The 17,530-nt window shown below is 38.8% G+C and overlaps 1 protein-coding gene across 6 annotated transcripts in view; it reads right to left on the bottom strand.

The window, feature by feature from the left end:
* The window catches only part of VGLL3 (vestigial like family member 3), a 49,640-nt gene that overhangs the window by 24,746 nt on the left and 7,364 nt on the right, over positions 1-17,530 (bottom strand). For 3 of the 6 annotated variants that reach the window (XM_036075010.2, XM_078059756.1, XM_078059680.1), the window contains exons 2-3: positions 10,800-11,085; positions 1,243-1,770 (exon numbers count right to left, since the gene is read on the bottom strand). In XM_036075010.2, the coding sequence (XP_035930903.1) occupies positions 1,243-1,770; positions 10,800-11,085 (814 nt within the window). The remainder of the gene's footprint in view (positions 1-1,242; positions 1,771-10,799; positions 11,086-17,530) is intronic. The other 3 variants (XM_078059716.1, XM_078059836.1, XM_078059847.1) reach the window with 2 other exon arrangements.

The following is a 17,530-nucleotide window of genomic DNA, read 5'->3' on the forward strand; positions in this document are numbered from 1 at the left end:
TGATTAGCCCCATCATGTTCTCTTCTCGTAGAGAGAGAGAAATCAAGTACCCCGATAGTTTGTTTAGAAAAGCAGCTTAAAGCCAGGGACTTCATAAGATGCTGAAACGGGTGAGTTTAAACAACAAGCAACACTGGGAAGCTCAGCGGAGAACCAATTAACCAAAATAAGAATGTTCACTTATGTCAGGGTGAATGCAACTAATGATTACTCTGGGGAGTCGTGTGCTGTGAACCAGCATTCAGGTGAAAGACCTTGCACACTAAGAATAAAACTAAGGAAAACTAGAAAACCAAGAAAAGAATGAGCTTCTTTAAACTTCTGGGAAGAAAATCCTAATATGTCACAAAGTATTCCAGGAAAAGAACCTGGGATTGGAGGTGGAGGTGGGTGACTTTGGCATGTAAACTCTGGGGATGTAATCAATGACTTGATTTGTATTTGAGACGCTGATGCCTCTGATTTTTGTGAACTCAAACCATTAATACTATTAATATGAGTAGTCTGATCTAAAACCCAAGATCAAACATTTAACACCATGACCTTCAGAACGAGTGAATTCCAGAGAGGAGCTGAATGCTCGGTGAAGAAACATTTACCCTACCAATTTTATCGAAATCTGTTGAATACAAACTTTATAGTAGTCTTTTAAGTCTCGTGCTATTTAAAACAGAGAGAGAGAGAAAGAGAGGGAGGGGGAGAAGGTAAAGGAAGGGAAGGGGAAGGGAAGGAAGACAAGGGAAATCTATTCCTTTAAAATATGTTCCCCAATTCTTTTCAAAAGACCATGATTATATTCCATGGGTTATATTGCAGAAAGTAGTTTTATAAATCCTAAGTAAGACCTGACAAAAGGAGAGAAGGTAAAATTACCGAAGCACACTACTTCTGAATTCTATTCGGCGTGATACGTGGTATAGAGCACAGGGACAGGGGAGATTTAAAGAATGTGTTCAATTCTTTGTGAACATGAGGTAGTAGAGATCCCCATTCAAAGGGAGAGATTACTAGTTGCAGAAATGGGAGAAAAGTTCTGACACCTCCCTCAAGCTAGTCACCCATTTCCTGCAAGAGCGCCGGAATTATTGCAAAGTGCTTAGTTCTATAAACGTGTTGTCAACGCTCAGTTTTACATAGAAGAGAACAAATATTTCAAAGTATTTAAAAACATCCTCCGCATTTTTATACGTATGTCTTTACTGTTCCTTCTTTTTACGGAAAGGAGGAAATTTCCCAGCTCACCTGTTTCAAACCCCACACTTGGCACTAAGTCCACGGTTCCATGAAAGGCTCCGGCCCACGCTGAGGTAGCAGTGGTGACTGTAGTCGGATCTGTCTTTGTGATGTCACACTGGGGAGCAGGTATCCTGGCCGTGCGCACTGATGGCATCAGCAGGGGCCCGTAGGATGGATCCAGGGCAGGGCCAGCAGAAGGGTGGTGGTGGTGGTGGTGATGGCGGTGGTGCATGTGGGCATGCGGGTGGCGGTGCCGCAGGTACACGTCGTGCATGTGGCTGTAGGACGGGCTCACCTGAGATGCCAAAGGGTAGTGCCAGGACTCGGACGCGGGAGGGGGAGGGGCCGGGCCAGTCTGATGCAGCGCATGTCCCGGCCAGGGGCTGGGGTCAGCTGTGGGAAAGGTGCCAGGGGGTGCAGTGACCTGGAAGTCAGGATGAACACCCCCCAGGCAGGGTGCAGATGGGGGCTGGTAAGAGCTGGTCCAAAAGGAAGTCGGGAAACTACTCCGCTGGCTTGAGAGAGCTGAGCTGTCTGAGAAGACAGAAAAATTATTTACATAAGATTCAGTTCTAGGATAGACTTGCCTCTACTTGTCCCATATTTTACAAGCAGGCTAATTAGTATGCACTCTTTTCTCCCCACACAGAGGTAAATGGATACCAGGTAAGTCTCTGAGATCCCATACCAAGGCAATGCACACAGTTCAAGGTGCTGAATGAGTGCCCCCCCCCTTGACCCCTCTTTCGCTTAGCTTATGCAGTCACAGTCTAGGCTGAGGTTTGCCAAGTCTGAGATTGAAAAGCTTCATTTCCCGCTGGGTGGCTTGCTGCCATCAGGTCTGAGCAGAGGTCACAGGTACATACATCACAGGTAAAGAAAGCTTATGCCCTAGATGTGAGTCAGGTAGGTTGGAAATGCTGATGTTTATCAAACTTCTTATAAATGCAAATGCAATTTTCATTCAAACAACATTTTAATGCTGAAAGTAATAAATGGAAATATGACCACAGTGAATTATGCTCACCAACGCTCATTTCCCATCAAGAAGAGTGTAGCTCAAGCTTATTTATTTTTTTTTTCTGTAGAGGTCTGGGAGGCTCTGGAGTGAGAATAATAGTGTTGATATTTAGTAACAGTGACCAAATGCCCAATCTTAGTCCAGGGACTTTTCATGGATGATCTTATTGGATCCTCACGCCAACTCTATGAGGTAGTTATTGTTATTACCCCCATTCTAGAGATATGGAAATTGAGGCAGGGAAAAAGCCCAAGATTTCACAGCTGGCAAGTGGGAGATGGGGCTTTGAAAGCAGGTAGCCTGCCTCAGTGGCTCGCACTCTTCATATCTGTGCCACAAGTGGGCACAATTGCAACCATGACAAGAACATCTAGAACTCGATAGGGATTCTGTGGAGATCATGAGTGGGGGAGATTCAAGTAAGGGTAATAGGTGTGAGGAGGGGTTAGGCAGAAGGGTAATATAAAAAAAATAACACCTAGAGATAAATAAAGAGGGAAACCACCCCCCAACTCTTGTCTTCAGTTAAATTTCTCCACTCAATCATCATAACATATTTATAGATGATCTACTATGTGCCAAGCATAGGGAGGTCAGGGATGACCAAATGGATCACAATCTAGCAGGGGACAGATAAATAAGTAAACATGTGCAATGTGACCTGGTAGGGGCTCCCATAAGGGGAAGCACAGAGAGAGGGCACAGAAGCAGCCTAAGAAAAAATAAATTACAAGAGTGGGTAGGGCTAGCCTTGTGAAGAGGTTGGGAAGAGTGGTTTAGGCAAATAAAAAAAGTATGTGAAAAAGGCCAAAAATTATACACACACACACAGACACACAAAGTAGCATATGAGGAACAAAAAAGAATTGTGTGGGCAGAAGGTGGCAAAAAATTAGACTAAAAACTCAGACTGGGTCCAAGGAAGACCGAGATGGGCCTTGCCAAGCATGTAATGAATGTGAGCACTGTCCTGAGGAGGTGCCAATGAGCTTTGAAGAGTTTTTTTTTTTTTTTTTAAGATTTTATTTATTTGACAGAGAGAGACACAGTGAGAGAGGGAACACAAGCAGGGGGAGTGGGAGAGGGAGGAGCAGGCTTCCCACTGAGCAGGGAGCCCGATGCGGGGCTCGATCCCAGGACCCTGGGATCATGACCTGAGCCGAAGGCAGACGCCCAACGACTGAGCCACCCAGGCGCCCCAAGCTTTGAAGAGTTTTAATCTAGGGAATGATATAGTCAGATCTGTGACTGGAAAGATCCACAACTCCAGCTATGGCCTGCTGTGTACTGTGGGATATAAAAGAGCAAGCTCAGGACTGGGAGTCTAGAGAGCTCAACTAGAGAGCTAGCACCTACCAATTACCTTATCTGATTTCATGACCTCAAACGGATCTGTTGATCTCTCTATGGCTCAGTTTCTTCCATATGAGGTATCTGAATTAAAATTCCAAATATTTTCTGACTCTATATTTCTATCATTCTGTGAAGTGGCCTATGATGTCTATCTATAGATGAAGATAAGGTTGCTTAGCCCATGAGTCATGCGTGGATAATAAGATACTATTTTCATACAGGGTTCCACACAAAAGAACCTAGCTAGGTCTTTTCATTGAGTGAAGAATATCCCAAGAAGTACTCTGAAATAAAAGTATTCAGAAGTCTGACAGATCCATGTTCTCACTTCATAAATTTCCGGGACATAGTTTTCTTACCACAGAGGAAAGCTTCTGTAACTTGAACCAGCCACCATATATGTAATTTGACTAACATAATTAGGATATCACCATGGTGTTCAAATGTTTCCTTTCTCCAGCTTCCCAGACGACTGTTGCACCAGCACTGCAGACCCTCCCCCTCCTCCCTGTCAGCCCTACGCCAAGGCTACCATCATTCACCCCATTCATTCTGCGGACAGACAGCCATTTGGTGTCTCACATTCAAGTCTGTCCCCCACAGAATATCCAAGGTTCTCAAACCCCTTGGGGAAATAAAAAAAAATAATGATATTCTCCAAGAGGCAAAGGATGGAAGCGCACATTGTTCTTCAAGTCTTCAAACAGTCCGGGCAAACTGTTAATTGAATGACTTTGCTTTGTCACCATCACATCTATCAGAAAATAACACTTAAAGTCAAACTTACTGGCATTGGGGCCAGTCTGTTTTATTTCAGAACTGTCTCCCTTGACATATGAAAAGTGGCTGCTAATGACCTATAAAGAAAGTTGTGTAAGCCATGAGAAGAAAATTCAATTTGCCTTAAATGTGGCCATTTGTAGAATATTCTGTCACACCCACAATGATAGCTGTTAGCGTTAAAACCCAAGCAAAAAGTTTACAGAGGCTCCTATATAGTGCAGCTTTGCCACCCTGAATCTGCCACTTTGCTGCCACAGATTCAATCTTTGGTACCAAACCCTTCATTCTGCTCATAACTTTCATCTCCTGATGCGGCCAGAATCCTGTTATAAAAACTGCTAAGCCCAACCCACAGGTGCGAGCCAGAGATACCAAGTTCCCCTTATTAAAATCCCCCATTAAAATGTCAAAACTACAGAGTCTATACCATTTTCCTGGATGCTTTCTTTTTACTTCCTTTCATTTATACATACTTGGACCCAATTTTATTTTATAGATGCTTAGGCATTTGGATATGCATGCACAAATGTGAATAATGAACAAATTCCTTACCCAAAATATTACCCTATTTATGAATTATTGTATTGTAATTAGTGAACACACTGTCAATGAAAGTGGAAATCTATTTTTAAAAACGTGCTCCATAAAGGCTGAACAAAGCTTTAAAATGCCCCAGGGAAAAATAAAATTAGAAGCAACTTAATATTTTCCCAGTCCCTATGTCTCCTGAGATTAATATAAAGTCTGCAGAGATCTATGCAGCCCTTTTCAAAGACAATGTTGCATTTTACAAGTAAATGAAACAATGTTGAAGAGAAAATATGTTTATGGACCGTCTACACTTTAAAACCACTATTTGGTATCTTGGTTGTTAAAAAAAAAATCTTAATACAAAGAAACAGATGATATACTTTGTTTCATGCCTGGGAATCAGTGTGCTTATTTCATATGTATGTAAATTTTTTTCATTACATGACTCTTTGCTTATGAGTACTTAATCACAGCCACATTTGTTTGATGAAAAAGCATATGAAAAACTTGTGCACAAGCTATTTCCATGCAATATTACTTTTCTGGTTAGTGGAGGCAATTCAGAACTGTCAGATGTTAATACTCCATGGTGACTTTGGACTCAGTGATACTCAATATTCAGATGAGGTCAGTCTACACTGACACTATGACACATACAAAAAGTCTAAATACACTTTGGTTCAATTTACATTTGGGAATTAAAAAATATTACACACACACACACACACACACACACATCCTTATTTCTAAAAACCAAAAATGACAAAATTGTTATGTTGCCTAATACAATCCACCCAAGGCATACTCAGTAATCTCGCTATGTGAATTACACAGAAATATAATTTAAAGGCACAGAAGAGTTTAACATGGAACATCAAGTTAACATGGAACATCTTTCAATTTCATAATAGATGGGATACTTTTTGTATTAGCTCTAAATATTTCTGAAAAAAAAAAGAAAAAAGAAAAGAAAACCTCTAAGGGTAAACAATTCAAGCCAGAGAAAATTTAACATTTAATTTCAAAAATTAAACATTTTACTAATTAATTTTGAAAAAAAATAAAAGCTATATTAAAAGGAAAATGGTACAATAGAATGTTGTAAAACCTCTATCTTAAGTCATCTTTAAAATCTCCAGGAAACATATTCTTAGAATAATGATACAAAACATCAACATTAAAATATAACATTTGCCTTTTTATTAACTTAAGTGAAAAAAAAAAAATGCGACTCAACTCTTAACCCAAAGGGTCTTTACTGTAATTTAATTCCCATCCTCTTATTCTGTTTCCCATGAAAATGACTTGTTGGGTCAGAGGTGAAAGGCTACGTTTCCAGTTTTCTGGCACTCAGGAATTAGGCATTACCATCCTATCCAGAGTTTGTCCTCTAGTTACTTCGTTCTAGAGTTGCTCACAATGGACACTGTGACTAAAATGGGAGTTTCAAGGAGGCAGGACGATGACGGAAGTCAGGCCTCAGTTTCCTTCCGTGTGTTTGTCCTGAACTTGCCAGCAGCGGCAGGAGGACCTCCAGTGCCTCCCGGGGATACATCAGAGCTGTCCTTCCCAGTCTCACCCAGCTCAAGAGACGGGCCCTCCCGCCCCTTCTCCTCTTTTATTGTTTCAGGTTAGTGCTCATTTTGAGAGGTCTTTGCAATTGAGAATGAGTTGCTCTAAGCAGACACTATATAAATAAATCAAGCAATAATTATTTATTTTGTAACAACAACAAAATATCAAGTTCACCATTCAGCAAGGTTTTTCAGTTAGTGATATTTTTATTTTGTTAAAGCTCAACTGCTCCACTTTCTTACACACACGTGCGCGCGCACACACACACACACACACACACACACACACACTTCTTGTAATAACACTTGGGCACTGAGACCAATGCATAGACCTATTTGAAGCCAATGTTTCTATAAGAGGGCAATCAGATTCATTATGTTTTCTCAACTGAGAAGCCCTATTCAATCCCTGTAAGAATATATACTGGGACAAGAGGTAATTGATGTGATATTGTGCCAAATAAAGTACAAATATTTCCTACCAATTGTTTGCCTAAAAGCTGCCAAACACCTAAAGAGGACTTTCCTAACTCCGCCAAGGCACACACTTAAAGTATGACCATTATTCCATTATTAGCTGACACTCTATCTTTGTCCAAAGATTTACGGGGGAAATATATTCTGCAATCAAACATAACTCAGTTTTAAATTCCTCTGTAACACTGTAGCACTTGTGTAGCCTGTAAAAACTTCATGCCATAAATTAGACCCTTTATTTAATACAGCTGCTTAGCAGCTCCTGCATAAAGTATCACTGCCATGGCCATCACCGGTTGTCCACAGCACCGAGTAGCTACTTTGTCCAAGACACCCTGGTTTTGCCAGATAAACAAACTTCCAGAAAACAAAGTTTCTGGATAAAAACCCGAGGTTGGTTTTCTATGTGCCAAATGAGTGGAAACTTATTTAAGGAAGAGAGAGAAGGCATATGTCTGATCATTTAGCACCTTGCATAAAGCCCTGTGCCACAAATCATTCATACACATTATCACAGAATCTTTACAATAACCCTGGGAAGTGTATATCAATAAACACATATTATAGTCGAAGTTGAGTTCAGAAAGATTTAAGTATTTAATCCAAGATCATGTTGTAGTCAGACATAGTAAGGCCCATACTGGAACCCCAAAATGAACAGAATCCAATGACTGCATTATCCAAATCTGCGTTACTTTGGCAATTATACAAAATTACCAGTAACTCTCTTCACCAGACATGGGAATCTCAATTTATTATACCTCTCTTAAGGATATTGTTTTCCAAAATTTTAATTACATTTTGGTAGATCTCCTTTCAACCACATCCAAGTTATGTGTGTTTATCAAAAATCGACTAATTCGCAACTAGGAACAACTATGGCAAAGTTCTATCACAAATGGAAAGTAAATAATACCCTTGAAATCACAGAACTCTACAGAGAAAAGATCTTAACAGTCACTTAATTCAACCCCCTTATTTTATAAATAAGGAAACTATAACCAAAGATTTCACAGTTAATGCTCATAAATTCTATATTGAGAACTTTTTTGTTTTCTCATCTGGGATAAATGAATGGTATGAACTTGATTCACCTAATTCAGTCACATCATTCAATTCATATTTATTCTTGATTTTCCAGGCAGAAACGCATTATCTTGAGTACTAGGGAAAATGATGTGAGAAAACTAGATACGATATATGTAGTCTTAGTCAGACAGGGAGAGATGAAAATTAAAGAGCCTGCTGCATTTGCCTGCACTACCCCGAGACACTAAACTGGCAAAGTCCTAAAAATCCTAGTCTCTACCTAGCACTCTGCTTTTCATTCCGCTCATGGCAGTACCCTTGCTTCTCACTGAACACTCTAAGCTCAGTCCTTCCACAGGACCTTTGTACTTGGTGTCCCCACTGCCTCAAATAACTTCCCCCTTGATGTTCATATGATGAGGAACACTCTTATTTCCTTCAGGTCCGTGGCCACATGTAACAGACTCAGAGAGAGCATCTATCATCACCCAAAGTAAAACACCTAGCATTTCATTATTTACTTATTACCTGTCTCTTCCACTAAAAAGTTTCATGAATGTAGAGGCTTAGACTCTCAAGTTCACGGATATAGTCCCACTACCTAGAACATAGTGGGACCTTAATATTTGCTGTTTATGTCAATGAATGAAACAGGAGGTAGACTTGAAGGCCAAATTTCAGATAATCCCAAGAAAATTGTAATAATAGTTACTGAAACATTACCATTATCTGTCTTTTCTACTTGGACACTGGACATCAGTCCAAAGAGTTCTATTCAGTTGCACAGATAATGGGAAAAACACTGGATTGTAGAGTTTTTGCATATATACAATACCTCATTTGCAACTATCCTGGTTATAATGCTATAGATAGTCACTCACATCTAACTATAATTTTGGGCTCTTATTTCTATATTCCAGATTAAATGATTACTAGGTTGTATATGCCACTATGCCAAAGAAAAAAGTAGGCATTATATTTAATACTCTCCTAGGACAGATTATCTTGATATGATTTATTATTGATATATCAGACTACTTTATTAAAGCCAGCTAATATACTGAAGTTTTCCTATTTTTCACCTTAAACACATATTAAAAGTATTTACCACATGCTATCAAATAGAATATTGGTTGATTCCACAATCATCTTAGGCTTCCAAGGACTAAGTTCTCAGTTTTGTGGGAAGTCCGTAACGTTTACTAATCAAATAAGCAATCATGCTTCCCAATTATTTCTGTCAAGGTCTCCATCATTTGGGTTTGTATTCCACCTTCCTCTTTAGAGTCACTGCTATCTTAGGGCTGTTCATATGTACTAAAAAGAAGAAAGAAGGAAGGCAGGAAGGCAGGCTGGCAATCCGGTCAGGCCCAGCAATTTCATATAGCCATGACCTCTCCCACAAAAGAGCAGAAGCATTCCTCTGGTACTGAGAGGGAATGACTATGTATCACCTCTTACCTGCCCTCTACCATAGGTTACCTACCACAGGTAGCCTGCCTTTCCTCATCATAGGATCGCTTGGGGCACTTGTTAAGATGTGATTCCCAGAGCTTCCCTTTGGAGACTCTGATTTACTGGGTCTGAGTTAGGGGCCTGCAATCTTTGCTTTTAACAGCACTAGATTAATGACTGTCAACCTTGAGCCTGTATCTGAGGGCTGGTTAAAAGACAATTTGCTTGGGGCGCCTGGGTGGCTCAGTCGTTAAGCGTCTGCCTTCGGCTCAGGTCATGGTCCCAGGGTCCCGGGATCGAGCCCCGCATCGGGCTCCCTGCTCCGCGGGAAGCCTGCTTCTCCCTCTCCCACTCCCCCTGCTTGTGTTCCCTCTCTCGCTGTGTCTCTCTCTGTCAAACAAATAAAATCTTAAAAAAAAAAAAAAAAAAAGACAATTTGCTCTACCCTTGAGTTTCTGATTCAGTAGTTCTGGGGTGCGGCCCACGACTTTGCATTTCTAACAGGCTCCCATGTGATGCCCATGTTCCTGGTACTGGAAACCACACTTTGAGAATGATTTTACTAGAGGCTTCTTATAACCAGGTGAGTTCAAAAGAAACACCCATAACACAATTCTCTAAAACTATCGTTGAAATGATATATGCATTTTCCCCTAACCCTGTAATTTCCCATTTAAGATGTCACCCAGCGATTTCCTGTGAGCCAGGAATCAGACTTAAACACACCTCTGACCTCTATAGAGCAGGAAATACAGAAGTGGATGGCCAATCGACTGCTTTACTTTTACAAGGTAAGAACAATAGTCTAAACTATGTAGACACAGTCAATAATGTCTGGATTGTCAACTCAAAGAGTTCATACCACAACAAAGCAGGACAGAGAAAACTATCAAGAGAACACAGAAGGCTTTCAAAGTTTGTACTCCCGGGTCAGACTCAGATTTCTGCTATGTCACCACGTAGCACCTAGTGGAATGAGCAAGAGCTAATTTTTAAAAGCTGATCCAGGCACACCTATTATTTAGAGATCCAAATTGGGCCACTGGGGCTTTAAGGAATGGCGCTTCACAGCTCGGTCCTGCCACTATAAACTCAGGCCGGTTGCATCACTACTTTCCATGAGGAATTTAAGGGGTGTGACTGCATCCTTTCCAACCCTGCATTCCACATGTGACAAAACTGATCCAGCTGTTTGTCTGAAAGAAATTCCTTGCTGTCCTTAAAAATTAAAAAGCAAGTGGATATCCGTCCTCCAGGGGCAAGTCTCCAGCTGGAACCTGGTACAGGCAGTTGCGAAACAGAGACAGTGCCCTGGAGAGCATCTGCTTTTGAATTCTTACCTCGCCATAGGGGGGTTAGCCCCATCTTGCTTTTTGAAATGGCAGATTCTGGATGGAGGGTGCTGGCTTGGCCCAAAGCTCTTGAGAAGTGTTCATCCACTACTGACCCAATGTCTCCCTGGAAATAAGTGAAAAGGACACAGCGAGAGTTAAGGTACTCCATCTCGGCAGGCTGGTCTTTCTCCTCCTCCTCCTCCTCCTCCTCCTCATCCTCCTCCTCCTCTTGTTTGCTGGGAAGGGTGACTTCCAGAGAGTCCTGCATCTTGCTGTATACCGCTAACTTCTTCTGGGATGGAATAAACAAAACACGGTATCAAAGACAGTTTGTAAAAAAGCATTAACTACTTAACTTTTCACTTAAAAAAAATCTAAATATTAACATATGTTTGCAAACTGATTCTTTGTCTGCTGTACTCCATCTTTCCCCTCCCCAAACCAGTCTTCTCCTTCCCACCCTGAAAAAATAAGTCTGTTATTTCCAATTTGGCAAAAAAAAAAAAGTAAATTATCATTACCAGACAATATATTTTCAGAGTGTAAAAGACAGGTTTGTTTGGTTTCTCTTTTTCATAATCTAAACATACCAAAAGGAGGATGGCTTTAAAAACGGGACAGATTCTTTCCAGTTTTTCATCAATTTTCTATTTTAAAGCTTCAATGTACACCAACATTACAGAGGAATGGGGGACAGGAGGGGGTGCCTGGGGGGAGGGGTGGAGAAGAAAGGAGCTTTCCGTAAATGAAATAAACTAAAATAAAAACAGGAACGTAGCATCTTATAAAAGGATTTGGCAGATGTGCCCAACTCGTTTCTCAAAAATCAAACTAAAATGACAAACTAAGTCTGTGTGAAGATCCATTTTGCATGGAACATATTTGCAGATGTTGCACTTGCCCCCATTATCATGGGGGGGAGCACAGATGATATTCTGGCTTACTGAAAATAATACCCGGTGCTACCAATGGCTAGGGCGGCTTGCAAATAAAGATGAGAGAGTTTTGGTAATTTTAAAACATGCTTAAAACATATGCTCAATATGCTTAATGGTCAATATATATTACACCAGGCACTCTTATAAAACTTGAACTTATTACCTCCCTTAGTTGTTATAATTCTACATCATGGTTATTATCACGGTCCATATTTTAAAGATGAAGAAACAAAGGCACAGAGAAGTGAAGTCACTTGCCAAAGGTCACAGAGGATAAGAGTGGTGGAGCTAGAATGCATAGTAAGAACATGCAGGTATATTTATGTGTGTTTAGAAGGGCAGGGGAGGGGTATCTAGTGTGGGGGGGGGGGAAATCACCAAAATGGTATGTTAATGTTTTCTGGCTGGTAAGTTCTGTAGTTGTTATTCCTACTTTTTCAATATTTCCAAATGTTTTTCATTGAGTACATATGATTTTTGTAAGCAACAACTTCAATGTGAATTATATATATATAAGATAATGCTAAAGATAGTTGTAAAACTTATTATCCTAATGATGAAATGAGCTCTCTCATTCATATACCTGCAAAACCTGTTTCTTTGTTACACCATTTTTATGTCAGAAAAAAATGCATGCTGGAAAATGAATGTGAGTCAAAAAAAAGAAATCATTCTAGAATACTCGTAAGCACATAGTTTTGCAAATGTTATCAAAACACATAGCCCAGACTCGTGGTTCTAATGTAATTACTAGCTTCAAAAATCTATAGCCCTAAATTATAAATGCATCCTTCAATAAATTGAACACTTTCCCCCAGCAATGAATATGTTGTTCTTGAGTGAGGTGGGCCCTGAAATGTTCAGGCATATTATGAGCTGTTGGTTATTATGTAGGAGCTGTTATTTATAAGTATATGTATTACTTTATATTTAAAATCTGTGTCAATATGGTTATCGCTTGCTGATGAGTAGATAATTCATTCCCGTGAGTGAATATGCCTTGCTGATGAATAGGCGATTGTAAAGACCGCACGGTTATATTTCTTACAGCCTGTTTTGCACAGGTTTTAACATGTTTATATTTAACTTCAATAGTAAAAACACCATGGTAACAAAGGTTATGTATAAAATAAGGGGACTGAACTAAATGGCCTCTAAAGTTACTCCTGACTTTAAATTCCATTAAAAAATAAACAAATACTACAATTTATTAGTCAAATCACAGTACTATTTCTCTGTGTGCATGTGTATTTATCTGAAGTTATGCCGTGAAGCATACACATACGCACTCTCTGCCAGGTACTCCAGTGTATTAAAAAGAAGCACTGTTTTTATATAGGAAAGCTGTTAAACTGATCTAAGGAGTGACTTCACTGTCCACTGGTGTTCATTACTATCTCTGCAACTGAGCTTTTTTTCCTGTTAATGTCTAGTTCAGCATCAGTTTGTGAGAGTCAGGTTTAGCATCTAATTGTTTCATTTGTTTAATTTTAACATTTATTCTTTAAAGGAAAGGGCCCTGGGCTGTGCTAATTATCCAAAGAAAGGCAATGTTTTATTTTATCCCAATTAGCAAATAATTGTTAGATGAAATAAAATTAAAGTTTTATATATATGTAAAAGATTTACAACTGCAAATCCTGATATAAAGATAGCAGAGTATTAGGACCAATAATAGCAGTACTAAAATATCTTAATTTATTAATTAACGGCAGTTGAATTTAATCTATAGATTTTCAATTTATTTAAGATCACACAAGTTTCTAAACGTTGTAAAATTTCATGTTACTCTTTTTTACCAAGTGTTGAATGGTTGGATACAAATAAATTAATCTAAAATTTACATATGAAAAATTCGATATGAAATGGGGAAAAAGTGAACAAAATCTGCAATTGTATCAAAGTGCCTTTTATTAGTCTATTTTCTAAAAATCATTCTTCTGTTTATGGTTGCATTTATTCCCTATATCCTTTACATTTCATACATATGTAATATATGTCTGTGTATGCATAAATATATAATATTATTTCCTTTGATAGGCAAACACCGGTGATTTTATAAAAATATATGTACTGACTCTATTTAAATACAACTTTTTGAATGAATATAAGATACGCTTTTTTTTTTCTCTCCCAGCTCTTTAAGACAGGTCTTCTATTAATTCTATACATCTGCTTGGAGACTATCAAATAAATAAAATGGAAAGAGAGCCTATGATACACCTACCAATAGGCAGGACATAAGGCATATCTATCATTCTCTTGTACTTTTTTCAGATAAAGGTGAGTCAATTTTCACAAATTATAGTGAACCAACTTAAATATTTACATTTAACACACATGCACACATTCACACATACGCACACGCGCACGCGTGAACACACACGATTAATTTCACCATCAATACCACTGGTTAAAATAAGAATTCTGAAGTATCCAAATGGCCTGAAACCTTCCTAAAATGCACGGAATTTGCCTATTTTTTAATGTTTTTACTGAAGAACAATATAAACAGAAAAGGTTACATATCATAAATGTATAGGTCGTAAACTTGATAAACTGAGTACATCAATGCAACTAGCAACAGACCACGGACTAGAATATCCTCACTGCTTCCTTCAAGACACTACCTCCTCAACAGCAACCACTAATCAGACTTCTATCAACGTAGACAGCCAAAACTGTCTTGTACTTTATATGAATGGACTCATACAGCATGTACCCTTTTGTGTCTGGCTTCTTTCACTCAATACCGTGTTCATGAGATTCGTGCATATTGTCGCATGCAGTTTTAGACTGTTCATTCTCATTGCTGTGTAGTACTACATTCATCTATTCTACCACTCACGGGCATTTGGCCAGTTTTCCAGATTTGGGCTATTACAAAAGAGTACTCCTATGAACAGTGAGCATGTATTTTAATGAACATATGTCTGCATTTCTTTGGGGTATATATTGAAGAGAAGATTGCTGGGTCATAGGGTATGTACAGATGTGGTTCCGCCCTAACAGATATTGCCGGTTTTCTCAAGTAATTGTCACCAACTGACACATGGACGGCCAGTTTACGAGAGTTCCTGTTGCTCCATACCCCTCTCAAGCCTTGGTACTGGATGTCTTTTTTCAGTTTTGCTCTCCTGATAAATATCCCAATTTTTTTAACTTTTTTTTCATTGAGGTGAAATTCACATAAAATTAACCTTTTGAAAGTGAATGATTCTGTGGCATTTAGTACATTGGGAATGTTGTGCAACTACCATCTCTATCTAGTCCAAAGCATTTCGTCAACCCAAAGGGAAATTTTGTACCTATGAAGTATGAACTCCCTATTCTCTGACTCCTCCCCACCAGTTCTTGATAACCACCAATCCGCATTCTGTCTCTAGGAATTTATCTATCCTGGATATTTCCTATAAATTAAATCATACATATGTGACTTTTTTGCTTCTAGATTCTTTCTCTTAGCATGTTTGCAAGGTTCATTCACACTGAACCAGTACTTCATTCTCTTTATAGCTGAGTAATATTCCATTCGATCTATATACCACAATTTGTTTATCCACGTATCCACAGATGGACATTTGACTCACATCCACCTTCTGGCTACTGCAGACGGTGCTGTTAGGAATATGTGTACACATGTATTTGGTTGCATAGCTCTTTTCAAATCTCTTGGGTAGGCATGTATGATCATTGGGTCATATGGTAACACTAAGCTTAACTTATTAGGGAACTGCCAAACTGTTTCCACAGCAGCTGAACCATTTTAGATTCCCACCAGCAATGTACTTGGTGTCCAATTTGTCCACATCCCTTGGCAGAAAAAAATCACTTATTATTTTCTGGATTTTAAAAGAATTATTATTACAGCTACAGCCATCCTAGTGGGTATGAAGTGGTACCTCACTGTGGTTTAGATTTGCGTTTCCCTAATGACTAATGATGTTGAACAATTTGCATACATTTAAAAAATATTAAGTGTGAGCACAAAGAAAACAGGAACAGAATTTAAACAGCAATTGACTCATACGCTGACAATCACACCATCTTAATATTCTCCTCCATAGACTCTTAAGCCTTAGCTACTTTTCAGTATCTGTGCTTTGGTGAGTGTAAATCAATTCTTTGCCTATTTTTAACTAAGTAAATTATTCATGTGTACTTTTGCCATATTCTGTATTCACTTGGTGTTTGCTCCTTGGAATGAAACTTGCCTGGTGTTACATTCTTTCTTGAGAATAATATATAACATTCAAAATGTTGAGAATAAATCTCAAATCATCAGAACCTAGATTTCCTGAATTGAGGTCAAAGGGCAATCTAGTCAATATATTTTTTTTTTTTTCAAGATGCACAATCACTTCCTACAAATATCCAAATCTCAGACAAGTTCATGCTTTTCTTGGGAGACTGAAGAATTGTTAACCAAAATAAAGACATCATCAAAAGGGACTTCAACACCTACAAATGGGTTTATTTAGTGCCCATTAACTGGCTCATCCCCATTTCAGAGTAATGACAATTTTCCCCCAGGCGAAATGACCCTGTGTTAGGTGAAACAATGAGTGAGTTAGCAGCCACAGAGTGAAAACTAACTCACGAGAAGAGGTTCAAGCAGCGTAGGAAGGACTAGGCCCAGGCAGCGCAGACCATACCCAGCCACCTCACAGCCTGCCACAAGGCAGGACAGGAACAAACTCTCACAGGAATGTGCAGGGGAAAGGATTTGTCTGACAAGAGAGACTTCCATGTCAGGAGCCAAATACCACTAACTCCCCAAGGCTTAAGCTTACAAAATGCCAAATGATTACTGTGCATATGTGGAAACTTCTTTTCCTAAAAAAAACAAAAATATTTTAATGAAACATTGGATATTTGGAAACAGCTTTGTCTTTTTTTTTTTTTCGTTCTTTTTTCTTTTTCTTTTCTTTTTCCCAATTTCTACTGGCTCTCTTCTCTAAATGCAATGATTCTTTTATGTTCAAAAAACATGGTTGGCGCCTATAAGAAAGGACCACTAGCCTGGAGTAAATGTTTCAAATTCCCTATGTTTCAAAGTGTAAAGTCCATAAGAGCAGCTGACTGCTCCTTGGTCATATTTTTCTGAATTTACTTGGTAACAGATTTTTAAAAATATCTCAGAGAGACTTGAAATTTTGATCCTTAACCTGTTTGGAAAAGGAGGAGGAATCAGGTTAAGGGAGGGTGGGTCAGGATGAAGAGCTACGCCACAGACCTTTTACATATCATATTTTGCTTCCCTCTCTCAAACACACACAAACAAATATTTTGTCCAAATATTTGTTTCCAATTTACATATGCAAAAACTGATTTGCTTGGCTAGGATCATTGAACTAGTAAATGGCAGAGACAGGATTAGAACCTATTTCCGTCTGAGTACAAAGCATGCGCCAAGAAAACAGACTGAAGGAAATGAGTCTCTATATATTTATTTTAATTGAATAAATAAAAAGAAGCCCACAATCAGCAAAGCATCAAATGGCATCCCATAACTAAGGAAAGTCAAAGTTACTTATAACATTAAAAAAATAGAGATGTAAACATATATCAGAGTTATGGCTATTAAATCATGCAGCGCTCTTTAAAGTAGATATACATCTATATAAAACTGAAGTCTATATCTAAAAAGGTATTGTCCCCTTGGCAAGTCAGATACATAATACAATTGCCTACCACTTTTCTGGAAATCCTATTTTGAAAATGTGAGCAGAGCCAATTTTGTGAGACATAGTCATAACTCGAGATTCTGTGTTTGTTTGTTTTGTTTTGTTTTTATTT

Source organism: Halichoerus grypus, chromosome 1 (assembly GCF_964656455.1).
Source record: "Halichoerus grypus chromosome 1, mHalGry1.hap1.1, whole genome shotgun sequence".
NCBI lineage: Eukaryota > Metazoa > Chordata > Mammalia > Carnivora > Phocidae > Halichoerus > Halichoerus grypus.